Source organism: Peromyscus eremicus, chromosome 20, assembly GCF_949786415.1.
Source record: "Peromyscus eremicus chromosome 20, PerEre_H2_v1, whole genome shotgun sequence".
Classification (NCBI taxonomy): Eukaryota; Metazoa; Chordata; class Mammalia; order Rodentia; family Cricetidae; genus Peromyscus; species Peromyscus eremicus.
In genome coordinates, this window is record NC_081436.1 from 20,262,425 (window position 1) to 20,290,285 (window position 27,861).

The 27,861-nt window shown below is 48.7% G+C and overlaps 1 protein-coding gene and 1 non-coding gene across 3 annotated transcripts; one reads left to right on the top strand and one right to left on the bottom strand.

The window, feature by feature from the left end:
- Positions 1-2,972: 2,972 nt before the first annotated feature.
- LOC131897265 (U12 minor spliceosomal RNA) lies at positions 2,973-3,123 on the bottom strand. Its single transcript, XR_009375621.1, has one exon. It is a non-coding gene; the product is annotated as a U12 minor spliceosomal RNA (small nuclear RNA).
- A 284-nt stretch (positions 3,124-3,407) lies between these two features.
- Poldip3 (DNA polymerase delta interacting protein 3) lies at positions 3,408-27,828 on the top strand. 2 transcript variants are annotated; one of them, XM_059246880.1, is made up of 9 exons: positions 3,408-3,573; positions 15,217-15,610; positions 16,153-16,239; positions 17,678-17,773; positions 19,702-19,881; positions 20,423-20,500; positions 20,824-20,953; positions 24,621-24,687; positions 25,767-27,828. In XM_059246880.1, exons 1-9 carry the CDS (start codon positions 3,515-3,517, stop codon positions 25,945-25,947), a joined length of 1,272 nt encoding a protein of 423 aa, XP_059102863.1. In that variant the 5' UTR covers positions 3,408-3,514; the 3' UTR covers positions 25,948-27,828. The 2 variants fall into 2 exon arrangements, with proteins under 2 accessions (XP_059102863.1, XP_059102861.1); XM_059246878.1 differs by lacking the exon at positions 3,408-3,573 and adding an exon at positions 4,053-4,353.
- The last annotated feature ends 33 nt before the right edge of the window (positions 27,829-27,861 follow it).

The following is a 27,861-nucleotide window of genomic DNA, read 5'->3' on the forward strand; positions in this document are numbered from 1 at the left end:
AACCTCACGGCCTCCCCCTGCAGCCTTGGGTGCCCTGAGTCGTCAGCCCAACAGAGTGGGGTGGCCCTTGGGATCCCCGACGTGGTCTGGAGCCACCACTCTGGCTTGTTTCTCCACCCCAAACCTCCCTCCCGCCCGGTCCCCAGCCTGGGGGAGGGCGGCTGAGCAGTGCCTCCTGCCTCGGGGACAGACCCGGTGCCGGCCTCCAGCAGGTGGTGTCTCCTCCTGCACACCGGCTTTTTTAGTCATTTATGGGCAGAAAAGAGTTGAAGTAAAACTTTGCTAATACTGACCCTTCTGGAGTCTCCATGGGGATCGCCAGGGAGGGGCAGGAGAGACAGACGTGTGTTTTATTTCAGATAGGCATTTGTGTCGCCTGTTCAGAGTTTGGGAAGTGGGGAAAAGTAGATGGGAAGTCCACCCTTGTCCTTACTGATGACTGTCACTTCCGGGTCAGGACAGCCCTGTGGAAGATGTAGAGTGGGGCGCTCATAGGTGCTCTTTCCTGATGTAGAGTGGGGCGCTCATAGGTGCTCTTTCCTGGTCCACTGTCCATGTTGAGACTTTCCTGTGATGTCTCTGCCATTGCCTTCTCTTTCCTGATTCCTAGCCCTGGATTCTTCTGGGAAAGATGCTAGGCTGATAACAATTGTAAGATGGTCACTTGAAGACAGATCAGGAGGGAGTGAGGGCTGCTCTTCAAACCGTCCGGCAGGAAAGCCACCTCTGGTGCCATAGCTGGGCTGTCAAGACCTGACCCCACTGGGGCAGATGTTTAGGCAGTGAGAGTGGGTTCCAGGGTGTGTAGTTGGAACAAGTGGCTTCCCGAAACACCAAGAAAAGCAGGAGGCTGGAGGGGCTGGGAAGCTGGCGAGGCAGTGTATGCCTGAATTCCCGCCCTGGGAAGTGGTCAGGACGGTGAGCAGGTTGGCCAGCCAATCTAGCCTATTGATGAACTCCAGGCTCAGTGAAAGACCCTGTCAAAAAAATAAGATGGATAAGGGGCAGCTGGAGAGATGGCTTAGCGGTTAAGAGCACTCTTCCAGAGGTCCTTAGTTCAATTTCCAGCAGCCACATGGTGGCTCACAACCATCCATAATGAGATCTGGTGCGTGAAGGCATATATGCAGGCAGAACACTATATACATAATGAATAAATCTTTTTGTTTATTTATTAGGTACATTGGGGTTTTGCCGCATGTATGTCTGCATGAGGATGCCATATCCCCTGGAATTGGAGTTACATACAGACAGTTGTGAGCTGCCATGTGCGTGCTGGAAATTGAACCTGGGACCTTTAGAAGAGCAGCCAGTGTTCTTAACCTCTGAACCATCTCTCCAGCCCCCATAAATAAATCTTAAAAAGAAATAATAAGGTGTGGAGAGAGGGAAAGACACCTGATACTGATCTCTGGCCTCCACATGTGCACAGTTGGTGGATGCACACACACTTATACATACATACATAAAAGAATATAGGTGGCTAGACGGGACAGGAAATGGTAAACAAGTGGGTGGGGCTAGACACAAGAAGAAACCACATAAACACCCCGACCTGCCTTCAGCTAGCAAGGCTAGAGTGCAGCCAGGGAGAGTGGGAGGGGGTCACAGGAATGCCGGCGGAAGCTTCAGCCATGGGGCAGCCCCTCTCTCCTACCCCATCATGTCCCTGGAACTCTGCACACAGGACTCTTGTGTGCTCCATTTATAATCCCAAGCCCCACAGGCCTTTCATCAGTGTGAGCCACAGGCACAGGTTAGGTCTGTGTTGCCCGAGGATGCAAAATTAGCGTGTGAGGGGTGGGATTTGAAAGGGATCTGGTCTTATTCTCCGAGGAGATGTGCTGGACCTGGCCCAGACCCTTTCTGCCTCAGTTTTCCAGTCCACTATATGGGCTAGTGATTCTCCGCTCTTCCAAGACCTGAGGCTCATTTAGAAAGCCACAGTAACCCCTTTACTCTCAGAAGTTGATCTTGGGGTGAGATATCACTCCCTAACACATGGAATTGGGGGAAAGAATCGACACACTCCAAGCACATCAGAGCTAGTAAAAAGGAAAGGAATTCACAATAGATGACGCTTGCTTATGTAGTATGTTCATGTATAGTTGAAGTCCTCCAGGAGAGGTGCAGTCTTTGGGGAGGCTTGTCCAGAGCAGGACCCTGGGCACGTCCCCACCCCAGTGCGGCTGGACTCTGGGTTTCACAGTCAGAGGTGTGGTTTCTACAGTTGCCAAGCAAAGTGAATTGAATTTTCTTTGGCTACAACAAGGCAGTTTCATCGCTGGAAGATGCATTTGTTTGCCCCAGGGAGAAAGGCCTGATCACAGAGTTCCATTCCATGGGGGAGTCCAGTGGGGTTGCCCCTACGTAAAGCCTCATCCCCAGTCCCCAAACCAAAATTAGATGATTTCCTTATAGTCTCGTGTACTGGAGGGAAACACGGATTTTTTTTTTTTTTTTTAACAACTTCACTGTCAAGAGGAGTGAGGGCTTTACTGACAAGACCCCTGTGGCCTGTTCTGTTCTCTGCACGGCTCAAATAGCCCCAGCACTGAGGCTAAACCTGCAGCTATCTATCCCTTTGCCCACCCTGGGGTCCTCCTGCTCCTTAACAACTAGAGACAGGTATGATGCTGGTGGCCTCTATTTGAAGACAAGGATAGAGAACAAGCCAATCTTAGCTCTACTCCCGGGACCAGGATGCTTCTCCAGTGTCAGACGCAGTGCTGAACCCTAAGGCTGTCTTTGGCTTCTGCCCAGCTCTTCTTTGAGTCCTGATGCATTTTTTATCTTATTATTTTAAATAACCGACTGGTAGTGGACGTGGAGTCCAACCAGCAGAGAAGATGCGTTTTAACCACGCATGGGATAAACACAGTTCAACCCCTGACCTGTACGCAGGATGCAGTCTCAGGTTAACTATGCCGACAGCTTGTTATCTTTCTGATTTTCTTTAGCAGAGAGGGGGTCGGGCAGACTACCTCACCCAGGCATCCCGCAAAGTAGGCGGGTCGCCTTAGGGGGTAACCTTTACCCGCTCAAAAATTCTTCTCACATTAGCAGTGAGGACTCGGGCGTCACCCCGAATCGTTATTTTCCTTACTCATAAGTTTAAGGCATAAAGGGCAAGTGCACGATCATCAGAGGTAAGGAGTTGTATTCTCATCACAGCTGTGGTGACTTTCAGATCGGCCGTTCCACCGGCAAAATCGTCTACATGAAAGTTTTCTAGTGGTTTCCAATTATATCATTTTAACTCTTCCTCTGTAAAAGGAGAGAGGGGGGAAAAAAAAAGAATCCACTACGTTCCGGCCTTCTAGATGCAGATGAAAAGTGGGCCCCGCAGAGGCTCACGGGGAGCGGCCCCGCCCCTTCCGTCCCGAGCCTCTTTTGAGTTGTCGCGAGAGTTGGTTGTCCGGGGTGTGGGAAGCTGCTCGTCGCTCCGTAAGCGGCCGAGGGGCGGGCTCGTTGTGGACGGTGTCTGCGCTCCCCGCTCGCTTAGCGGCGCAAGATGGCCGACATCTCGCTGGACGAGCTCATCCGGAAGCGCGGGACGGCGACCAAGGGACGGTGAGCGGCCTTTTCCTCTCTTCGGGGCTCGGGGGGGCTCGCTGCTTCGGAGGGTTCGGGGCCGGAGAAGGGAGCCGCCCGCGAGAAGCCGCCGGCTCCCGCCCCCTGCGTCCGCCGCGCTCCTTATTGGCCGGGCCGCGCGGGCCCATCCGCCCGCCAGCCCACTGGTTACCGGGCCCGGGAGGCCCAGCTACAAGGCGGGCCGAGGGCTGGGCAGCGCCGGCCCTTCCTACCTGGGGACCGGGTCCGGGGGCCACGGTGGCGCAGTCTCTGCTCGCTCGCGCTTTGCGGCCCTCGGATTTCAGAGGACGGAAGTTGAGCGTTCGGAACCGTAGCCCATACCCAGCCCTGCAGGTTCTCTTAAGCCACTTTGGGTAACTCTGACCAGCTGAGAGGCGTTTAAGAGCTTCCCTATGCAGGGTGCCTTGTGCCTATCACTTTAGTGTCTGTAATGTTTTGTTGTTGTTGTTGTTCGCCAGTTTTCTCGAGACGGCGTCTCACATAGCGGGAGCAGGCCTCGAACTCGCGGTGTTGCTGAGACTGGCCTTAAAAGCCTAGATCCTCCTGCTTTCGTTTCCCAAGTGCTGGGATGACAGGCGAGTTTGTTTCTGTTTTGAGAAGCTGGCGTCTTCCATGTTGCCCAGGCTGGTTTCGAACTCCTGAACTCACCCATCGGTCCCCCTGCCTCAGCCTCCTGAGTAGCTGGGACTCCAGGCACTCCCGTGCTATTTATTTACCTTATACCGGTTTCACAGATGGGAAGCTGGAGCCTGAGAGAAGGTAGGGTGGCTTTCCCAAGGCCACGGAGTGCTCAGTTTTTTTTTTGTTTTTTTTTGTTTGTTTTGTTTTCGAGACAGGGTTTCTCTGTGTAGCTTTGCCCCTTTCCTGGAACTCACTTGGTAGCCCAGGCTGGCCTCGAACTCACAGAGATCCGCCTGGCTCTGCCTCCCGAGTGCTGGGATTAAAGGCGTGCGCCACCACCGCCCGGCAGGAGTGCTCAGTTTTAACTGCTGGCTGAGTTGGCCACAGGCAAGGAAAGAAAAAGAGGGTGTGTTGGTGTTCACTGATGGGTGTCCTGGACTTTGTGAGACACTCAAGACTCAAGAGACTCTTCAACATTGGTAGCCATCTCGAGCTTTAATGGCTGTTGGGTCTGGAAATGACCAACCTTAGATGAGCAGAAGCAACTTTATTCCATCACCTTGGGGTGCCAGAACTTCTAACTAGTTAAGGCCACAGGCAGGTCGGGATCTGGCTCTGTGACCCTGGAAGAGGCCATAAGCAGCTGCTGCTGCTGCTGCTGCTGCTTCTTCCTCTTCCTTTTTTTTTTTTTTTTTTTTTTTTTTTGGTTTGTGGAGACAGGGTTTCTCTGTGTAGTTTGGTGGCTGTCCTGGATCTCGCTCTGTAGACCAGGCTGGACTCGAACTCACAGAAATCCGGCTGGCTCTGCCCGGAGTGCTGGGACTAAAGATGTGCACCACCACACTTGGTGGTACTAAGGGACTAACTACACCATGAGAGACTAACCTTACCAGTGGATTACTCCACTGCCGAGTTCATAGCAGGGATTAAAGGCGTGCACGAAAATCCACAGGCACGATGGGGAATCCAAGGAGGGAGTGCATCCCGGGATTCACAACTTGTGATAATGTAGTGTACACGCTTAACGGGGTCTGCTTACACAAGTCCGTGGTTATCTTAGCACAGCTCTTGACACAGATGTCTGCCCTCAGAGCCTGATGCTGTGCAGTCTGTAGAACCTAGGTGGGTTGTCTTGGAATGTCAGTCAGTGAGGACAGCTTCAGGGAGAGGAAGATGTGTGCATCTTCAGGGAGAGCAGGCTGTGAGCCGGCATGCCGTCCCTGAGCAGGCCCCTTCTCTGCTGTTGTTGGAAAGGTCTTCCTGGTGGCTTGTTCAGAGGACTGATGGTGCGGGAGAGCTGCGCTGTGTGTGTTAACTGTGACGCTGCTGTGACGTACTCGACATGGCAGTTGACCCTCAGTTTCAGTCCGTGTTTGCCTGGCTCTAGACTTGACTGAACATTAAAGCAGGGGTGTTCACCTAAGGGCCGCTCGGGCAGCCAAGGAAGCAGGAGAGGTGAGTGGAGGAGAGAGGGGAAAGGACAGAAATACACCCTTCGAAGGAGGTGACCTGCTTCCTGCTTTTAGGCCCCACCCCCTAGTAGCCCTTTTAGCTATGAACTCGGCAGTGGAGTAATCCACTGGTAAGGTTAGTCTCTCGTGATGTAGTTAGTCCCTTCTTAGCACCACCAAGTGTGGTGGCGCACACCTTTAATCCCAGCACTCCAGGCAGAGGCAGGCAGATCTCTGTAAGTTCAAGGCCAGCCTGATCTACATAGAGTTCCAGGACAGCCAGGGCTACATAAATGAACCTATCCAACCCACCCCCACCCCAGTAGCACCTCTAGCTGGAAACCAACCCTTCCACAGTGAGTTCTCTGGAGAACATTCTCGATCCGAACCATACCCTTTTTTTCCTTTTAAAGCACGTTAGAGCTGAGGTGATGGAGCATGCCTGTCATCCCAGCACTAGGGAGGCTGAGGTAGGAGGGTTGGTACCCAGCCTGAGCTGTTGAGACCCTGCCTCAGAAAACAAAGAATGTGCTTTGTAGTGAGTGTTCAAAGTGATGGAGGTGCTGTGGAGCTTCCCTTAAAGGAAGAGGAAGCAGGGAACTGCATAGGTAGAAAGGCTCTGCACTCAGAGCACCATGGTTTGCTTCTGCTTCTCCTTCCACGTCCGGAACAGAGTAGGCCTGTCCCCCAGGCCAAGTGCTCACTAGGTGGTGGCTTTCTTCGATGTCACTGTTGAAGGTTTAAAGGAAAAAAAAAAAGATCTGATTTTCAGTGTGAGGATTTTGCTTTTATGTGAAGATTGGATTGGAACAGGAGTATTCTGGAGGCCTAGAAGGCAGTGCAAGGGTTAAAACTTGTTGACATTCCATTTCACTTGCATAGTCAACAAACTGATCTGGGGCTCCATATCAAGTTCTGTGATGTCATTTCCCCCAGTAAATACATTGTTTAGTACTTTCTAGAAGGAATCACTGTTCTGGCAACTTTGGTTTTAAGTGTTTTCAAAGTGATCCTGAGAAGAGCCTTGGGTTAAGTAACTGGGAGAGTGTGTGGCTCCTGGGGCAGCCACTCTCCTGCTAGCTGATGGGGCAAAAGCCAGGGTCTGCCCGGGAAAACAGCCTCCGTAAACCCACCTGCCTGGTGGCCGTCCTCACTGCTTACCATAAGACTGCACACCCCAAGCACACCAGTGCAGCGGGACCTGGGGGAGCAGTCTGAGCACGAGCTTCGGTGAATGGGTGTGTGTAGAGTGTGAGCGTGGTTTGAGTGACCCTTGATCCATCTCTGGATGAGACCCTGCTGTCCCACCTACACTTGTCTCTAGTGATTTTAGCGCTGGAGTGCAGGCTGTGCCCTGTTGACTTCTGCCTTAGACGTGAGAGTCTCGGATTGAGTTAGTGAGCGCAGCGTCTCTCTGTGGTTTGCTTAGTCTGGTTCTTGGGATCACTGCTGGTCTGGTTAGAGTGTGCTGGAGTTGATCAGCTGAGGGCTGCACAGCAGTCTGAGGAGTCCTTGGAGCCACAGTGGGTGGCAGGACAGTGAAGCTGGGCTCAGATCTAGGCTCTGGACCTGCTCCTCACTCTTACTCCTTGTGAGATAAGCTGAAGGAACTGTAGCTCCAAACACAAAAACCAAGGTGGAGGAGTGCTGTTTCAAGTAAAATGTCTGAAAATACTTCAGTAAAGGAACATGTCCGGGTATCTTGTTACTAATTTAGGTTAAACTCTTGGTTTTCTCTGTATAAAAATGATCTCGGGGCTGGCTCAGCAGTTAAGAGCACTGGCTGCTCTTCCAGAAGACCTGGGTTCAATTCCCAGCACTCACATGGCAGTGCACAACTCTTTGTAACTCTAGTACCCAGGGATCTGTCACCTTCTTTTGGCCTCCCTGTGTACATGGTCCATAGACATACACATTCAGACAAACAGTTATATAAAACAAGAAATAAAGTCATCAAAAAACAACAGAAATAGCAGCACCCTCCTCCCTCAAATGACCTCAGGGCCAGCAAGATTGCTCAGCAGGTAAAAAAGCCTGCCGCCAAGCCTGGCAACTGAGTTCCATCCCAAGACCCATTTGGTAGAGGGAGAGAACAGACTCCTGAAAGTTGTCCTCTGTTCTCTACATTTGTGCTGTGCTGTATACGTTCTTCTCTCTCTCTCTCTCTCTCTCTCTCTCTCTCTCTCTCTCTCATCTCTCTCTCTCTCATCTCTATCTCTCTCTATCTCTATCTCTTTATCACACACACAAATGTTTTGTTCCCCTTTTTTTGAATGGTGTCAACACGAATACACTCTTAGCGTAACTTCCTTTCCTGGATTTAAATCCACTTTCTGTAACCCATGGCTACCTTCATGGGCCTCTTTTGTGTCAGACATCTGGAGCTGGCCTTGGCTCTGTCTTCCACAGAACCAGGAAGGCCAGGCCTTCCCAGTCCCCGCAGACCCTAGTGTCTGCCGGGTTCTAGGTGGAGACTAGGAGAGAGGAGTCCAGTGGGCCCTCTCCTTGACCTGCCGTGCTCTTCCCAGGATCTCGAGGAGTACCTGGGCCGCTTGGAACAGTGCAGAGTCCCAATTATTGCTGTCCAGGGTGGGGCAGCCACCCTCCCTCACCCTCCCAAAGACAAATGTGCAGAATGTGTTTAGGAAACTCAGTAGCTCCTACAATGGGATGTGAGGCTGCAGGCTCAAAGATGGGGTGAGACTGGAGACCCCGCCCCCCCATAGGGCAGGGCTTTGTTAGTGAGCCTTCAGCAGTTCTGGGGCAGGTACCATAATTGACTGGTTTAGAGGTCTGCCCCTGGCAGTTGTGTTTATTTGAAGAATCCCTGATGACTAATGCCTGCCTTATAACCAGTGCTGCTGCCTGCTGGGATGAATAGCTGTCTTTTCATGCAGCAGAGGAGATGTGATTATAAAAAGCTGGAACACAGAAGCCTCCAAAGCTGTGAAAGGAGTTGAAAGAATGCCTGTAACCAGGGAATGAATGCATCAAATTGCAAAGTAGCTACTCCCCGCAGGAGCAGCGCCTGTAACCCTGGCTGCCAGAGTCTCTCTTCCACAAATGCACCCTCGGTGTACAGACAAAAGTGGCATACGTGGAGGTGGCCCCTAGGGTTATATGACAGGGGCAGTGCTAAGCTGTTGTCACTGCTGTCCTGTATTTCTCAGTGTGTCCCTGTCACCAAGTGAGGCCTTGCTATGGATGAAAATGTCAGTCCAGATTGTCTTGGTGACTTGTATGTGAGCAGCTGAGCACTTCGTCAGGTGTCCTTCGTGGGCATCCTCACCCTGATTAGCAGTAGAGTGGGCTCTGTCCCTGAGCAAGACTAGAGCCCTGAGATGGTGCTCCTCCTGAAGACAGTAGTCACCCTTCCTTTTTACTTTGGAGGTGTTAATGTGGTAGATGAGAACTAAAACACTAACATCAGTAACAAGAAAGACTGTTTAAATTTGATTCCTCAAGTTAATGTCTGTTGACTCATGCTTAATTTGTTGGTGGGCTGTTGGTTTTTGTTTTCCAAGACAGGTTTTCTCTGTGTAACAGCCCTGGCTGTTCTGGAACTTGCTTTGTAGACCAGGCTAGCCTTGAACTCAGAAATTCACCTTCCTCTGCCTCCTGAGTACTGGGATGAAAGGCATCTATCACCACACCAGGCTCAGGGTGGGTTGTTTTTGATACTGGGGCATGTTGTTTCGATGGGTGGAATGGACTGGTCAGGCTGGGGCTAGACCATTCTTTATGGCTAGAGGCTAGTGCCCCATATAGCCTGACTCACTTCCTCATGACCCGAGGCTATTACCCAACTGTCTTAGAGTTTTTATTACTGTGAAGAGACACCATGACCATGGCAACTCTTATAAAGAAAACATTTAATTGGAGTAGCTAGCTTACAGTTTCAGAGGTTCAGTCCATTATCAATCATGACAGGGAGCATGGTGGCGTGCAGGCAGACGTGATGCTGGAGTATGGAGTAGCTGAGAGTCCACATCTTGCAGGCAGCAGGAAGTCAACTGAGACACTGGGTGGTGTCCTGAGCATAGGAAACCTCAAAGCCCGCCCCCACAGTGACACACTTCCTCCAACAAAGCCACAGCTCTTACTCATGCCACTCCCTGTGAGATTATGGAGGTCAGTTACATTCAGACTACCACACCAACGTATCCCAATTCTGGAAGAGTAAAAAGGGGCAGAGGTTGTAGTGTCAGGGAGGCTTCTTCCAGTTGGAGTGGGATGACTGTCAGACTGGTGGAGGTGGGCATGTAGAAGTCCCTTCCAGATGGGATAGGGGCATGAAGAGTTCAGTGACCCTCTGGGCACTGAAAGCTTTTAGTCTTTGCTGGAGGACCTTGCTGAGACAGCTGAAAGGGCAGGGACCAGAGAGGAAAGTTAGCAGGAGCATAATGATTGGGCCTGCCAAGGGGCAATCTGGGGTTCCCAAGCAGTCAGGTGGGCTTCCAGAAAGTATTGTGTGCCCTTTGTCTGTGTTGATTCCTTCTAATAATTGTTAGTATTTCCCACACTAGGCCAGGTTGATTCCCAGGAAAACAGCATTCTTCCCCTATGAAGGCACAGATGCCTCCCCGTTGGCCCTCATTAAGTCTAGTCCTCTGCGGTTTTGGAGGACCACCACAGTCAGGAAACCTATTTGATTTTGTAAGGTGCCTTTGCTGTGTTGTACCAAGGTCAGGTCTTCCTTAACCTGATTGGTCAGTTGGCGGTGTTGTAACTGTTGGCACCCCATCACTTGTAGGGTGAGAGCCATTGGGAGGGCTCATGGGGGAAGTTCAGAGGGTAAAACACTTAAAAGACAGGGTAAAAAATGTGACTGTGAGGATACTAAGGATGAAGGAAGTGATCAGGGGAGGAGCCAGAGAGGGAGGGAACTAAAAGCCCATACATACACAGCAGAAGCTTGTTTGTTTGGTCCCTATGTCTCTGAGCCGCATCTCAAACCAGTTAGGATCTGTTGGTGTGGAAGCAACATCGTTTTCAGAGGAGGACACAAATCCCATCCCACGCTGGAGTCAGATCTAGTCACGGGGTACTGCAGCAGCCAAAGAATCAGGGTGTTAGGCTGATCTGAAGTTTTTCTTGGGCTTTTGAGAGCTGGTAAAACAGGTTAATTGGTGTAGAAAGGCTTCCATCTGGTTGTTCTAGTTCTGAGTGCCAAGAACTGTTCAGAGTGGCAAAAAGCGGGATGGGGTTGGGTACCCCTTCATAGGTCACCCAAACTGCTTTAGGGGTGTAGGGTGCAGATTTCTCTTTGCGCTGATAAAAGGGTTAGTGTAGAAGGGCGGTAGCCAAAGTGCCTCAGAGGAGGGTCCGTCCATCCAAGGACCACAGTGAAACTCCACAGATGGCAAGGATCCAGAAACCTCAGGGGGAGTAACTGTACAACCCCTTGGGGAACATTAAGAGACAAAGCTAACATAAATTTTGTTTAGTAAGGTTTAATACAGTTGTACAACTGGCCAGACCATGTACCAGAGTTCTGTAGAAGGATAAGGTAACTAATTAGCAGTTTGTTACACCAAACTCCCACATAAGGAACGAGCACCTGGAAGCTTTGTAAAAGAAGCTTTAAATTCAGTTAAATTCAGCATCTAATTGGCAATTTAAAGGAGAACTAGAACCCTATTGAGTCATTTTTATAGGATTGTCTAGCAAGGTTTTCAAAGACACCACTTGGCTGTTCTGAATAAATACCCATAACTGTGAGTATGATGACAGAATATCTGGCAGCCTCCTTTAATCAGGGCACATGGTGGTTATGGTGTGGACCCTGGAATTAGCTTTTGTTAAGAGGAAGAATTGAAAGCCAGGGTAAAGGGCACAGCCACTTGAAATGGTGTATAGGTCCTATACCAGTCAGGTGGTAGGTAGGCTTAGGTACAGGTTTCCCCTGTTCACAGCATCCTCATATGTCTGTTCGGGAGACTTTGAAGACAGGACAATTGCTCTGCCCTTCCCAGCATCCTCTGTGCCTGGAAATCCTGTCTACCTATTGGCTGTTCAGCTTTGTATTAAACCAGAGTGACACTTCTTCACAGTGTACAAAAATATTATTCCTCAACAATTTACCTCTCTGAGGCGTTTGGGATGTGGATGTAGACTTTCAGACCCTTCACAGGCAAGATAATTTATTCCCTGTCATGTGAGTGAGGAGAAATTCATCTTCTCCACAGATAAGGTTTCTTTCTGGTTTGGCCTACACAGCCAGAGACAGGAGCAGCAGACTTCTGGCAGGTCTGGTTTTCCCATGCATCCTTGTCTTGTAATGAGGCCAGCTTGCAGCTTACTTTGGTGGGGTTGTGCTCCATCCAAGGGAACTGCTTGGACCTGCAGACATCCTGCCATGCAAGTGTGTTGTAAATCTAGCCCACTTTACTCCGTTTTTTAGTATACCTGGTTTTGAATATTACTTTGTGTTAAACAGTTTTGAATATTATTTTACGTTAAACTTGTTTTGAGTTACTTGCTTCAGGCTTATTTTTGACAACATATACAGAAAGACTAAATAATGGGAGATATAAATTGGTCTCTCCTTCCAAGCTTGTTTCTGCAAATGAGTCATTTGTACTTAGCATGACTACAAACATTGCACATTAAAGAATTTGATCATTTATCAGGTAACTGATCATTAACTTGTATGCTTTGATTATCTTTAACTGTTTATAATAAGTAACTTTTATAAAACTAGGATTTTTTTTTTTTTCAGAATTGCAATTTTGAATTGAAGCCCTCTTAGTACCAAAATAAGCTTTAAACCATAGATACAGGGGGCTGGAGAGATGGCTCAGCAGTTAAGAGCACTGAGTGCAATTCCCAGCACCCACATAGCAGCTCACAACTGTCTGTAACTCCAGTTCCAGGGTACCCAACACCCTCACACAGACATACATACACTGCACATAAAATAAAAATAAATAAATTCTAAACCATAGATACAGTCCATGGGAAAACTAAAAGTTAACAAAACCATACATCTTTAAGTCAGATTTTTGTTAACATGAATAGACCATTATAACCCTAGGAATTTATACATGGCATGCTGTAGCAAATTAAGATGACCTATTTGTGAATTTTTAACAACCTTTTTTGTGGGTTTTAAGTTAATCAAGTGGTGGCACTTTGATCCCAGCACTCAGGAGGCAGAGGCAGCAGATCTCTGTGAGTTGGAGGCCAGCCTGGTCTATAGAGTGATTTCCAGGACAGCTAGGCTGTTACACAGAGAAACTGTCTCAAAAAACAAAACAAAACAAAAACAAAAACAAAAAAACAAAAACAAAAAAAAGAACCAAGACAGCAGGGAGAGTATTCAGAGCCAGAACCCCCAATTTAGTCATTTTAACTTTTATATATTCATCTCTCTTGATTAAAAAAAAAAATTTAATACCGTGAGTGTAACAGTAACACTCATCATTTGTTGTAAGAAGACTTTTTAGAGGGCAATAATTGGGCCTTTATTCAGTACATTTAACATTTGTTTTCATTGCTGCATTGATGAACCTCCTTCCTATTTTTAGTTTTTAGCCTGGTCATCCAAGAAACCTTGAGTTCTCCTATTAGGACCTTACTGCACACAAGCAGCTGTGAGGAGTGACTGGTTACTCAGGTGACAGTCCAGTGACCTTGTCTGTCTCTTCCCTTCCTGCAGGAATATTAACATTTAACAAGGCCAGCTGTAATTGTTTGAAGCGGGCACAGTTGGAATTCTGAAAGTGGCAGTTATTTAGTTTAGAAGGAATTGTGCAGCATCACCTTAATAAGAGAAGGCAATCACACAGGGAGTAACACAATGAATCAGTATCACATGTGTCTGTTGTTAACCCATTGAGCCTTGTAAGTTCCCAGGTAAAACAGAAAACATAAGCAGCCTTTATAACTTAGGCAGCATGTAAAGGTTTTTTTGTTTGTTTGGTTGTTTGGTTGTTTGGTTGGTTTGTTTTTTGAGACAGGGTTTCTTTGTGTAGCACTGGCTGTCCTGAAACTCACTCTGTAGGTCAGGCTGGCCTCGAACTCAGAGATTCAACTGCCTCTGCCTTAGTCTCTGCTGGGCTTAAAGGTGTTTGTCACCACTGCCTGTTTGAGATTTTTTTGGGTTTTTTTTTAATTTGTTTTTTAATCATAATCATCATTAAATTCATGTTTACATCATCTGACAGAATTTAGCCGAGGGAGTCCTGTTAAAACTGTGATGTTGGAGTTCTTATTGAGAGATTCTGGAGCAGGTCCTTTTTATCCTTTCCATGTGTGGGCTTCGTGTTAGCTAATTTTATTATAAACACTTTTTTTTTTTTTTAAGATTTATTTATTTATTATGTATACAATGTTCTGCCTGCATGTATGTCTGCAGGCCAGAAGAGGGCACCAGATCTCATTACAGGTGGTTGTGAGCCACCATGTGGTTGCTGGGAATTGAACTCAGGACCTCTGGAAGAGCAGTCAATGCTCTTAACCTCTGAGCCATCTCTCCAGCCCTATAAACACTTTTATAGCATGAAATAATCAATAATACCCTCTATTGGAAATGGCTTACTTCTTACCTGTTTCAATTGCACATGGACTGTTTTGTTCTTTCTGTCACGGAGTCGGGGCCAGCCTGACCTGGGACAGAGGCTTTGGAGGAAATGCTAAGATACATAAGCTTGCAACTGAAGCAAGCATGCCAGGTGTCATGTTCAGAGCCAACTTTGCAAGTGAATTAAAACAGCCTGTGACAGTTCATCAGTCTATCCATATCCAGAAGACATCTGAATCTCTGTAAGATGAACCCAGTGGTCTACATCTCCATAACCAGTTTGTGTCTATAGATGGGGAAAGACAACCTGAAAAGCCTAATGGGTAACTGAAAAGTAGAAATAAAAGCAAGAACATCCAGGCTTGGTAGAGGAGAAACAAGGGAATAAGGTAAAGAAGACCCAGGAACAAGAAGACCATCGTATCTCAGGGGAAGCCGGCTTGGAGACCCAGTAGAAACAGCAGGCATTAGGACCCAGTGTAGAGTCTATCTGCCTGGGCCGGGTTGTAAGTCTCAAAAAAAAGGAAGGAAAAAAAAAATGGCAGGCAGGACTGGTGGAGTGTCTTATCCTGCTGCCTGAGGCATCCTCCAGGTTTTGGGAAAGATGAAAACAAGCCTAAGTATTAGGAGGAGGCATCCCCGTGCTTGGAAGACTCAGGGGAGCCAGAAAGTCAGTCAGCACGAAATGTGGGAGGGAGGTTGCTGGAATCTCAGACATTGTGATCCGGAGAAGGAGTAAAAGCTCCTGGAGCTTCTGGGGCCTGGTCAGGGTGCCTCTGAGTCAGTCCCAGACAGTCTTGCAGAATTTGGGTGTGTGGATGGCAGTTCTTTGAGCCTTTCCTTCCTAGATGCAGGGTTGGCACAGATAAGGAGGCTCAGGGTGTGCGCCTGAGAACATCCAGGCTGTGGGAGACACAGGCTTATAATGGGGCCTTGTGGGGCAAGCTCTGCTCAGTGGTCCTAGCTCTCCTCCATGGGCTGCTGTTGATCTTCAGGTCCATTTACTGTTGCAGTTTGTACTTGCAGGCTGAGTGCCAGACCAGGCGTTGGAGGAGGCATCCGATCTCGAGTTGGGATCCAGCAGAGTCTTCTTAGCCAGCCAGCTCGCACAGCCACCTTCCAGCAGAGATTTGATGCCCGGCAGAAGATTGGCATCTCAGATGCTCGGCTCAAGCTGGGAGTCAAAGATGCCCGTGAGAAGCTTTTGCAGAAAGATGCTCGATTTCGGATCAAAGGAAAAGTACAGGATGCCAGAGAGATGCTGAACTCCCGAAAGCAACAGAGCGCTGTGCCCCAGAAGCCCCGGCAGGTGGCTGATGCCCGGGAGAAGATCAGCTTGAAGAGGAGATCGCCTGTTACCTTCACAAGTCCACCCATTGGGACGGTGACCCCTGCTCTGAAACTCACCAAAACCATCCAGGTAGGCTGTGGCTCCTGCCTGCATTTCCAGAAACCTGAGAAGAAAGCTAGAAATATGCAGGGAACATTGGGGAATAGCAGAAATGCAAGTTTTTGTTCCAAGTGTTGGTCCAGTACTTTATGGCTTACAAAAAGGATAGAGTACATTAGAGACAGTCTTGTGGAACAGAGTATTGTCTTTTAAGGAGAGGTCCACCAGAGTGAACTGACTGCCCAGAGTGAGACAGAAGTACAGAAAAAAGGGCGGGGGGACGACACAAAGCATGTTGTACTCATGCTACGGCAGGTGCTTATTTGTTCTTCACTCAGACTTTAGAGTTATTACCTCACTTTTATTTAAAAAAAAAAAAAAAAACCTGAAAGAGATATGAACTAGTGTATCTGACATTATTCACTCATCCAGCCAGTGGGAGGACCAGAGTAGGAGCCCAAGAGATCTAACTGCTTGTGATACTTGCACATGCCAACACATTTCAAGTTCATTGACTACTTAGAATGCACATGAACCTTCTGGGATGGATTATGACCACTGGATGTTTCTAGGTTCCACAGCAAAAGGCCATGGTGCCACTTCATGCTCATCCTGCTGGAATGAGGATCAATGTTGTCAATAACCACCAGGCCAAACAGGTAGAATGAGTGTGTGTGTGTGTGTATGTGGTACCCACACCTGATTGTATATGCATGCATATGTTTTGATGAGGTCTGCTTGGGTAAATCAACTGAGGACTGGCCTACGACTTCTATTTCAAAGTGTTAGAAGGTTTTCACTTTGGAGTTTGTGAGTTTGAAGAAGAAACTTGTACTAGGTATGATGGCACACACCTTTAATCCTGGAGCTCAGGAAGCATAGGCAAGCGAATCTCTGTGAGTGTGAGGCTAGCCTGGTCTACATAATGAGATGCTATTGCAGAAAAAGAAGCTACAGCCTCTTTGGAGACATGATGGTTCATACCTGTAATCTCAACACTTGGAGGCTGGACCAGAGCCCATGAATTTGAGCCCTGGACCATATAGTGAGTTCAGGATAGCCTGGGCTATAGAATGAGACCCTGTTTTTAAAGAAAGAAACAGCCAGGCAGTGATGGCACACAACTTTAATCCCAGCACTTTTGTGGCAGGGGCAGGCGGATCTCTGTGAATTTGAGGCTAGCCTGGTCTACAGAGCAAGTTCTGGGACAGGCTCCCAAAGCTACACAGAGAAACCCTATCTCAAAAAAACAAAACAGAAAGAAAAGAAATAAAGAAATTTCTTAATCCACGCATGGTATCAGGGAGGTAGAGTCAGGAGGGTCACAAGGGCTAGGACAGCCTCGGCTATGTAGGGAGACTTTGTCTCCAAAAAAAAAACTTTTTTTGAGACAGGTTCTCATGTAGACAGGCTGACTTCCAGTTCCCTGTGAACATCTGGTCCTTCTGCCTCCTCCTTCCTGGTATATTGTGCTTCAGATGAAACCCAGGGCTTTTTATTGGACCATCTCAGCAGCTACACCCGAGCCTCTGAGAAGAAACTTCTTACTGAGAAAGGAGAGGCATAAAGGGCAGGAGAAGACAGGGAAACCAAACTGTTTGTTCTTATAAACATTACATATGTCTAATGTAGAGAAACACCTTCGTGTACCTGTTCACCAAGCCAGGAGCTATTGGCATGCATGCTGCTGTAGCTCCTTTCCAGGTGGTGGGTTTTTAGAATGTCTAGCAGCGTTTGTTGGCATGTGCACTGCGTGCATGCCTGGTGCTTCGGAGGTCAGAAAAAGGTCCCTGGAACTGGAGTTTGACTGACCCATAAGTCACAGTACTTTTTAGCAGTTGTTATTGGGTTCTATGGGTAGGAATCACCTTGTAAGGACTTGAGTCCTAAGTCTCTCCAGGCCCCTGTACTCATGCATCCACCTCCTTCTTAGTTCCTTGTGCATTTCAGCAGCCATTTCTCTGCTCTTGGTTCAGATGTTTGCTGAGGGCCTGCATGCCATATTAGCATTTATCCATCTGATTGATTGGTTTATTCTGGGGTGCTAGTGATCACTGAGCAACATTCCTAGCCCAGCTACTGTTTCTTTCTTCTCAGAACTTATACGACCTAGATGAAGAGGATGATGTTGTGGCACCTGTTCCTACCAAACAGATGAAGTTTGCAGCCACGGGCAGCTTTGTCCACCACGTGGTATGGCACCCTGCATCAGATCTAGTGGATGGATGAGGCTGTGGAGAAAAGGGCCTCTCATTGATGTGGGCTATGAGCTTTTTTAGAGTCATGACTAGCCAGCTCCTTGGTTTTATTGTTGCTGAGACTGGGGTGTCCAGGACTTCGCTCAAGGTCCCACTGCAGTGAGATGAACAGCTACAGTTCCCAGGAGCTGGGTTTGAGACACGTGAAGGGAATTGGGTCTTAGTTCATTTTCTCCTACTGTAACAACAGTACATCAGGCTGGGTAAACTGTAAGCAGTAGGGGTTACCAGCAAGTCAAGAAAATTGGGCTTCTCCCCCACCCCGCACCACCAAGGGTACTGGTCAGACATCATGCAGAGAGGTGAGAAAGCAATGTCTGGGAGCTTGAGGAGGGTCCTGCTGCGGAGACTCAGCTTTGGCCAGGATCCCAAGTGTGAAGCAATCTCTTGGTTACTAACTAAGTTCTTACAGTGGTTGTAAAGTTGAATGTTGCCCGTTCATTTAGCTATAAAGGGAAGAGGCCTTTCCAGTAATTAGACAGGGTTTGCCTGCCTGTCTGCTGGCTTAGTCCATGGCTAATTCCAGTTGGAAAAAAAATCATCATAGTAATTTCATTTAAGATTTCTCCTTCTCAGTGCCATGGGTTTGTTTTTATGATAAGGAAGCAGCACAAAGTAGATGAACCTATTCACCATAACCCAGCTTATAAGACATAGATGGAGTTGTTGAACCACATCAGTGTGGCTCCCAGGGCACTGTTCTGGCTCTTGAGACACAGAACATGCCTTGAGCAGTGTGGAGTCTGGTATGGAGAGGATGCTTCACCAGGACTTGGAGAAGCCTGGTGAGCTGACCCCGCCCCATACTCTCATCTACTTCCTTGGCTGTGGCATCCCTTCTTTCTTCCTGTTTGGTGCCAGCAAAACCACCTAGACATGTTAAACTGAGGAATTTCTGTTTCCAAGGGACCACATCCTCAGTTCAGGAGGGGACTGAGTCTGATGCTCTGTGCATGCTAACTCTGCCAGCCTGTCCTCACAGTCTTAGAGCTACAGAGGCTACAGCTAGGTATGGTGCCTCTGCATCGCCAGGTCAGAGACGGAAAGCTAGGAGTTCCATGCCTTCTTAAGAGAGTTCCTAGGGGCTGGTGAGATGGCTGTTCTTCAGAGGATGCAGAATCAATTCCCAGCACCCACATGGCAGCTCACAACTGTCTGTAACTGCAGCTCCAGGGGACCTGACAAACACACATACAAAACATCAATGCACAGAAAATAAATTAATCATTAGAAAAGAAAATGAGAGTTCCTCTGTCCAGCCATTCTGCAAGCTGATGATCATTCCATTGTAGTAGAAGCTTATCTAGGGATGAGATTGACCTCATGCTTTTGGCCTTCTGACCAGCTGTAAATTGCAGGGTTTCCAGAAAATGTGAACAGTTGTGTGTGAGCCTGTGACTCCTGGATGAGTTTCTTGGTCAAAGCTGTATGGAATCCTCTTGCCAAGCAAGAGCTAACCCTGTGGAAAGTGGCTTCTCTGTGCCTCCCTCCCATCAAGGGTTCAGTCAGTGCCTGGGCTATGTACTCTTCCCAGTCTTGCCCTCCCCAGTGTCTATCACTAGTACCGGTAACCTCCCCCCTTGGCTTGGACTGGGAAACTTTGGGAGTCTTGCTCTAGCTAGTTGTTAGCCCTTCAGACAATAGTCTGTGTCTCGGCCAGGCAGTGGTGGCACACACCTTTAATCCCAGCACTCAGAAGGCAGAGACAGGTGGTTCTCTGTGAGTTTGAAGCCAGCCTGGTCTACAGAATGAGTTCCAGAACAACCAGGGTGTTTACACAGAGAAACTCCATCTCGAAAATCAAACAAACAAACAAAGTCTCTGTCTCTGGCTTCTCAGACTCCTTTCTGCCTGTTTGTGTAGACTGGACTGAGCAGTTCCAAGCTGTCCATGTCCAAGGCTCTCCCTCTCACAAAAGTGGTTCAGAACGATGCCTACACAGCTCCTGTTCTCCCCTCCTCTGTTCGAACCAAAGCCTTGACCAACTTGTCCCGGACACTGGTGAACAAGGAGGAGCCTCCCAAAGAGCTGCCACCTGCTGAGGTAAGGTAAAAGTTACCACTCCAGCTAGTATCAGCCTGTGTGGGTGCTCACTGTGCTCTGTGTACCTACGGTCCTCAGAACAGCCCTGTGAAATGGATGTTAACCATCCCTTTCTGCAAATGAATAAACCAGGATTTGGGGACCTTTGTCCTCAGAGAGCTTGCTGGCCAGTGAGGACTTTTGGAGAGAGATCCCACTATATAGTGACATGGCATGAGGGTCCCAGAAGAAAGCTACTGAGAACTTTGAGGAGCCATCTTGTGCCTCTCAGGAATTTAAGCCTATGTCGTGACTAAGCCTTAGCTGGCTGAAGACTGGAAGCATGGATAGATTCCGAATATTCAGAGGCTTGGATCTGAAGGGCCTGCACACCTAGGAAGTAGCAGGAGTCTGATGGCCTCTGTAGTCCAAGAGGCCCAGTGTGATAGATGGCCTCTGAGTGGGGTTTCTGCTGTGCCTTCCTGGTCAGTTGGCTGGGGTGAGTTTTGTGTTAGTACATGCTGCCTTTTGAGTCCTTGTCACGTTCTTGTCCCTATGGCAGCCTGTGCTCAGTCCCTTGGAAGGCACCAAGATGACTGTGAATAATCTGCACCCTCGAGTCACAGAGGAGGACATTGTTGTAAGTACCTTCACAGCTGCCTGACCTTGAAGTCACAGGCTGCTTCTGTGGTCCCAGTCTGTAGGACCACGTCGGTTATGATTTGCTGCAACTCAAAGGATGGGCATGCTCAGGGCAGCTTTTTTACCACCTGAGGATACAGGGCCAAATCACCAAAGGTCGAGTTAGGGAAACAGGTACTGTCTCCTAGTAGAGTGACAGGATGGACTTATTCCCCCAACAAGTTAGGATAACACTTGAAACCAACAACCTACTAAAGACTCGGTGTCTGGGGCTTTATTGGGAGTCTGGGGTTCCCTCCCAACCTCACTTGTCCTTTGCAGGAGCTTTTCTGTGTGTGTGGAGCCCTCAAGCGGGCTCGACTGGTCCATCCTGGGGTAGCAGAGGTTGTGTTCGTGAAGAAGGACGATGCCATCACTGCTTATAAGAAGTACAACAACCGATGTCTGGACGGTAAGTTAGAGAGGAGCTGCCACCATGCTTCCTCTGCTTTTAAGAGGAGGCTTTTTTTTTGTCCTCTGAGGTTGGTGTAAAGACATCTTGGGGAACTCACTCCCTCCCTGCGACCTTCAGGGTAACAGGAAGAGGCAGTGATGTGCACTCGGTGAATAGTGCCTCTTAAGGGATCTTGCTGGGAAAGCCAAGCTTCACATTCGGGCTTGCTAGGACACGGGTTTCTCAGAGGCCTGGAGTCTTGGCTGTATGTTGTCTTCTGGGTGAGAGCTACCAGTGAGGAAACTGCTTTCTTTCTGTATCTCAAGCTAAATAGTTGAGAGGAGCTCTGTGCCTTTCCATGCTCATGGTGTAGGTGGTGAGAACCTGCCGAGGACCAGAGCCTGGACGAGAATCAGAGAGGCAGACAGTAATAGACAGCATTGGTGCTCTGGTTTGTGTGTGCTTATCTGACGTGTGTGTGTATCTTCTAGAGGAATGTCTGCTCAGTCTTTGCCAGGTCTAGAGTTGGATTCTTTTTTGGTTTTTGAGACAGGGTTTCTCTGTGTAGCCTTGACTGTCCTGGAACTCACTCTATAGCCCAGGCTGGCCTGGCACTCCCAGAGATCCACCTGCCTCTGCCTCCCGAGTGCTGGGATTAAAGGTGTGCTGGCTGGATTCTCTTTTTCTGGCTCCTGAGTGGTAAAGGTTCTTCCTAGAGTCACAAGGCTAGGGAAACAGCCCAGTGGATTAAGTGTGAGCATAAGGACGGTGTGAGGGTCCCTGCACCCAGAGAGAAGGTCACGTGCTTCTGCAAGACCATCGCTGTTGGTGCAGGGACAGCTGGATCCTTAGCTTTGAGAGACGCTGTCTCAAACAATAAATAAATGTGAATAATAAGGTGAAGCATGATAGAGGAAGACACTGATGTTGACCTCTGACCTCCACATGCACACATGCCCAACCTTACACTATGTACAAGAGTTCATCTGATTTTTAGGTCAGGTCTTTGAATAGATAAATGGTGTACAGTTAATTTCTCTCATTCCGTAGGGTGTTGTGTCTGTCTGTCTCTCCCCCACCACTCTATTCCTTTTTTGTTTGTTTGTTTGGTTGGTTTGTTGGTTTGTTTGTTTGTTTGTTTGTTTGTTTGTTTGAGACAGGGTTTCTCTGTGTAACAGTCCTGGTTGTCCTGGATCTCACTTTATAGACCATGTTGGTCTCGAACTCACAAAGATCCGCCTGACCCTGCCTCCCAAGTGCTGGGATTGAAGGCGTGCACCACCACTGCCCAGCTATTCCTTTAGTATAGGAATAGCCATACTATTTAGGGGGTGATAGTATTTGTTTGCAAACAACAGAGTCTCACACTGTAGCTCATTCTGGCCTCAAACTCAAAGCAGTACTCCTGCCTCTGCCTCCCAAGGGCTGGGATTACAAGCATGCACCCTTAGGTGCAGCTTCATTTTATTTCATTTTGTGATACGTTTTTCCCCCAAATGCTAGGGATCAAACCAAAGGCTTCAGGGTTGGAGAGATGGCTCAGAGGTTAAGAGCATTGGCTGCTCTTCCAGAGGACCCGAGTTCAATTCCCAGCAACCACATGGTGGCTCACAACCATCTATAATGAGATCTGGTGCCCTCTTCTGGCTTGCAAGCATATATATATATACATATATATGTGTATATATATATGTGTGTGTGTGTATATATATATAATAAATCTTTTTAAAAAAATCACGCCGGGCGGTGGTGGCGCACGCCTTTAATCCCAGCACTCGGGAGGCAGAGCCAGGTGGATCTCTGTGAGTTCGAGGCCAGCCTGGGCTACCAAGTGAGTTCCAGGAAAAGGCACAAAGCTACACAGAGAAACCCTGTCTCGAAAAACCAAAAAAAAAGAAAAAGAAAAAGAAAAACACAAAGCCTCATACATGCTAGGCAAACACTCTCCTTGTGAGCTACAGCTCTGGTCCGGTGCCTTTAACTAGCAGTGACTAGACATGCAGCTCTTCCCTTCATGTGACCATTTCTAAATCATCATAGTTGAGACTAGTCTGGGCTGTGTAGTTACAGGACAGCCTAATCTACACAATTAGACCTTGCTCAGACAAAACAGACTCGTTGTAGGGTTACTCGGTGGTCTGATTTCAGTGTTAGGTTTCAAGGAATAGGCAGGCCAGAGACAGGAATGACTAGTCAGTGGGGCAGCCAGAGCACACATTTGGGATGCATCATACTGTATCACACAACAGATGTGATAACACGGAGACAGCTCCAGGCAGTGCAGAATCACCAAAACATGACAGAGGCTAAACTCTGTGAGTTCGAGGACAGTCTGATCTACAGAGCGAGTTCCAGGACAGTCTCCAAAGCTACACAGAGAACCCCGTCTCGAAAAACCAAAACCAAAACAAAACAACAACAAAACAAAAAACGTGACAGAGACTTAGAGTGCGCACTGCTCCTGCAAAAGTGTCCCTGACAATCTCATTCATTGCGGGTGCTAGGAACCTTCAGTTTGGAGAAAGGAGGCGGGATAACCCCTCGAGGCAATGTAGTGCAGAGCATGGCAGAGTGGGCTGTGCCTGAGGTCAGCAGTATGGATTTAGTCCAGTTTCACCTTTGCTTTCCTTGAAGTGGAGCTGTGATCCACCCACATGTGCTACTAATAATCAGATTTTTGGCTCCTTGAGTGAGTTCAGTGTGTATTTTGAATCTTTTTTAAGGTTGCTCAAAGGTTTGCGGTACACATTGTAATTTATCAGGACCTGTTTCACGTTAGTAGTGACCTGACCTGGGTGCTGAAGTGCTCGCACACAGCTCTGTTCCCTTTGCACATCATGACTCCCAGTGGGAGTGCAGCCTCACAGCACTTGGTCCTTGGTGGACGGGGAAGGCCTCACACAGTCCTTAAGTCTTCTCTATGCAGGGTCATAGCATAAACGGTTTCCTTTCTGTGTGCCTCGCGGACTTGTTGGGGTGGCTCCTCACGGTGTAGTTCCTTCCCACCCTCCAGTTACCGACTGACTCCAGTGTGAAGCAGAGTCCTGGCCTTTTTGTCTCATTACCGAGGCTCCCTTACGCTCTCAGGTTTCCTAGTGTCTGCATGTGTTAGTGTGCTGTCTGTTGTTGGGATGCAATACTTGAAGCTATGTTCTTTATACAGAAAAGAGGTTCATTTGGGTTTTCAAAGGCAGCACCAGCATTGGTTTGGCTTAGGCAAGGACTCAACTGAACCAGGCCTGTCCTCATCACGCAGTACACCATACTCAGGGATCACACGTTTGACAAAAGATGAAGAGTTTGTTAGCAAGAGTAAGCATGGAGATGGGGAAACATGTCTCACATCACTTTCTGAGGATAGAGTTTAGGGGTCGAGTGGGTGAAAGAGTCAGTGTGGTCTAAGGTGGTCAGACTTCACAGCCCTATAGGATGCCCGTTCAGAAAATGACCAGTTAGCTGCCCCAGACCTCCATGCTAGATAGCTTCTGTTTGTTCCCCACAGGGTACTTCAGGCTAGCTCTAAACTTGAAATCCTCCTGTCTGAGTGTCTCAGTACTTAGATTTCAGAGCTGTTCACCATGTCTGGCCTCAGTGATAGGATTTGACCCTTGGTCATGGTGTTGGTGACCTTTGTCCTCTTAGGAACAGGTCTCTTGATGGAGCCTTTGCCTTTTTTGGTTTCCAGGGCAACCCATGAAGTGCAACCTTCACATGAATGGGAATGTCATCACCTCAGACCAACCCATCCTGCTGTAAGTGCCAAGGGGAACAGGCCGGGAAAGGCTTTCTGCTCGTTCAGTCTGTATAGTCACCTCTTCTGTTCGGAGGGGTAAAGCGCCTGCCTCCTCACGGCTTCCTTTGTCCTCCATTCCATTTCCTCTGTTGTGATGCTCAGTGGTCAGTCAGGGTGCTTCAGTTAGAACCAAGTGGTTTGGGTTTTCAGAGGCAGCACCAGCATTGGTTTGGCTCAAGGTTTTCATACAGTGGACTAATATGACCAGTCCCCTCCCCTTTGTGTGACTGACATCTTCCAGGTGGATAGTGACTGACTGCTGAGCTGGTGCTGCAGCATTCTGGGCACATGTGCCTGGTTACTGTTGAGGACTTTTTGGAGCCTGGGATGCAGTGTTGAGGCTGGCAGGGTAGAATTTTCTTGAAAGGGGCAGTATACCCAAGGAGAAGGTGAGACTTGCCACGGTAGGTGGATTCCTGCCAGGCAGACCTAGAATAGACTTGGACACGCAAAGGCAGGATTTGAACCCGGGTAATAGACAGTGGTTAGACAAGTGTGTAAAACTGTCTCAGGAGTAAGTTTGCTTTAGAAATGTTTGGGAAGGGGCTGGAGAGACAGCTCAGTAATAAGAGGACCTTGCAGAGGACCCAAGGTTGGTTCCCCATGTTGGGCATCTCTGAACCATCTGTGAGCACCTGCAGTCACATGCACAGACACGCATATAAACATAATTTAAAATAATAAAAAAAAATTGAAGGTTTTTATGACCTGACAAATGAGTCATTGGGCTAACCAGAGTTAGTGTGGTTGGTTTAGGTTAGGCTTTATAAGATTTGTGTAGTATGTGACCATGTGTGACTATCCAGAAAGAAGAACATGCAGTGTTTCTAGACTTGGAACTCGAGCACTCAGCAGGCTGCAGCTAGGTTTTGCTGTTGTTGTTTAGTAGTAAATAAGAAAAATAGAGGTCTCCTATAAGATGAAGTCAGATCGAGGGGTGTGGAGAGCATTACACCCATGCCTACCTCCCAGCAGATGCTCAGTGCTGAGACCCGGCCCACCGAAGGCGAAACTAACAGGGTTTCTCTGCTCTCCCAGGCGCCTGAGTGACAGCCCCTCAGTGAAGAAGGAGAGTGAGCTGCCTCGGCGGGGGACTCCTGCCTCCTCCTCTTCCAACCCCCCTGCCGAAGTGGACCCTGACACCATTCTCAAAGCTCTCTTCAAGTCCTCGGGGGCCTCTGTGACCACACAGCCCACAGAATTCAAAATCAAACTTTGAGGCGGGGAGCGAGGCAGCCCGAAACAGGGCAGAGGAGGGTGGCTCTGTTTCCCAAGGCAAAGCTTGTGACCAATGGGCCGTCGGACTGAAGCCCCCTGAGAAGGGACAAGGACCAGGGAGAGCTTCCTCACTGGACGGGACCCACCTTTCTGTATTGTTCCACACCTTGCCCTTCTGTGCATTACATTTCTATAGTATGCTTCCTCTCTCCTCCACTCATCACCAAGGTAGGCTGTGTTTGTCTGTGTGCCTCCTGACCCTCGGCCCCATGCTGATTTCTTCCCTAGGAATGGTGCGCTCTTTCCCTGGGTAGCCTTCTTGTGGCCCCGTGGGACACAGGGCTGGGGGGCTGTTGGAGAGACCGCTTTTTTTGTTGTGTTTTCAGGAGTTTTCTTGTTCTGTTGAAGTTTTACAAATAAAATGGAATGAATGGGACCTCCCACCATTTGGAGGGCACTAGGTCAGCTGGGGAGCTGCATTAGGTCACTGGCCTCTTGTCTTCCACCTGACTGCTCATGTGCAGAGCTCTGTGACAGGGGCAGGTAAAGGTAGGGTGGCTGTGTTACCAGCTCCTGGCTGCCCGTGCTGTCTTGGGCAGCCCAAAAGGATTTCCCAGAGTTCGTGTTCCCTTGTTAGAGTTGTGCCAAAGGCCCTGGCCCAGTTCTCTCTGCTTCCAGATAGGAGCACAAGAAGGGACCTGTGCCGTTAGCCCTTTTGGGTCTCACCTGACAGGGCAACACCACAGCCTGGTTTTGGTGCAGGCGCCAGCTCCAAGTTAGCTGGGCCTTTTTCCAGGCTGTACTCCCAGGCTGTGGCACAGTGGGCTTGGGAGAGATGGATTGAATGGGAGCTGTTGGCTGGCTCTGGCTCTGCCGTCCTGGCTTTGATATCTACAGAACAGCAGTCAGGATTGCCCACAGTGCAGCTGCCACCATGGCATTGTCTCTGTTGGTGTGAGTGACCCTCACTGCCATGAGTAGTCTCAGAGTAGGGCTGGCCTACCAGGCCAGCTGGCGGGCGATTTTCTACAGCGTGCTCCTGGGCTGCTAGTGCAGAATTACGGCACTCAGGCAGGGGCTGAGTGTTGGGCAGCACCATTCCAGAGCTGGCCAGTAGTCCTCTGACGATGGGGACAGGAGAGTCTAAGCTGTCATAGCTGGAGCAGGATTCTAAGGGCACACATATCAGTAGTGTGCTATAAAGGCACAAGCCAAGGAAGTAAAGGAAGCTGAGACACCATGATCCTCTCAAGGCTAGCTCAGTAAAGAGAATTTCAATTAATTCCTGTTCTCTTGGAGTTAGATCTGCCCAGCTAGAAAGGTCTAGTTTGAGCCAAAGTCAGTCCAGCTCTGAGGTTGCCCAGCCAAGGAATCCAAGAATGGCATCTGGGGTGCTCCACTCTACTGTTTAAAGAAGTCTGCTTCCCTTACACCCCTCTAAATGGGGACAACCTTAATTCTTCTCAGCAGCCAGAAGACATTCCTCATGCTTCACCCTCCCTTCCTGGCCCAAGAGAACACCAAGACACTAGGACCTGACTTCTCTGCCACTGGGAACAGTTGGCACGCTTTCTGCCTTGTGTAGAGTAGGGATGGCCTAGGCCTTTCTTGGTTCCCTGCACTTGTTGAACTAGGCATGCTCTGGGCAGCACAGTTGAACAGAGTCGGCCTCAGCCTCCTGGCTATGTGGTACTTTTCGGGGAGTGTGTGGCCTCCCCTGCATTTTCTGGATGTCATCTTGGGAATCGGAAAAGAAGGCGGGCCACCCTCATGCCCCCACTCCCTTGCGTTACTTGTTTGTGTCTTGTTCAGGAGAGAAAGACATTGCAGGATGGAGGGGCTTGTTACTTTCCATTTCTCAATAAATGTTCGTTATTCCTAACTTTGAGCTGTAATGTCTTTTAAAATTGCTTTT

Bases quoted from the DNA above. Each gene is read 5' to 3' on its own strand.
- Poldip3 (XM_059246878.1), top strand. From the start codon at position 4,163: ATGACAGGCGAGTTTGTTTCTGTTTTGAGAAGCTGGCGTCTTCCATGT. The intron at 4,354-15,216 runs GTAGGGTGGCTT...TTGTACTTGCAG, and splicing joins AAGCTGGAGCCTGAGAGAAG to GCTGAGTGCCAGACCAGGCG. The intron at 19,882-20,422 runs GTAAGGTAAAAG...TCCCTATGGCAG, and splicing joins AAGAGCTGCCACCTGCTGAG to CCTGTGCTCAGTCCCTTGGA.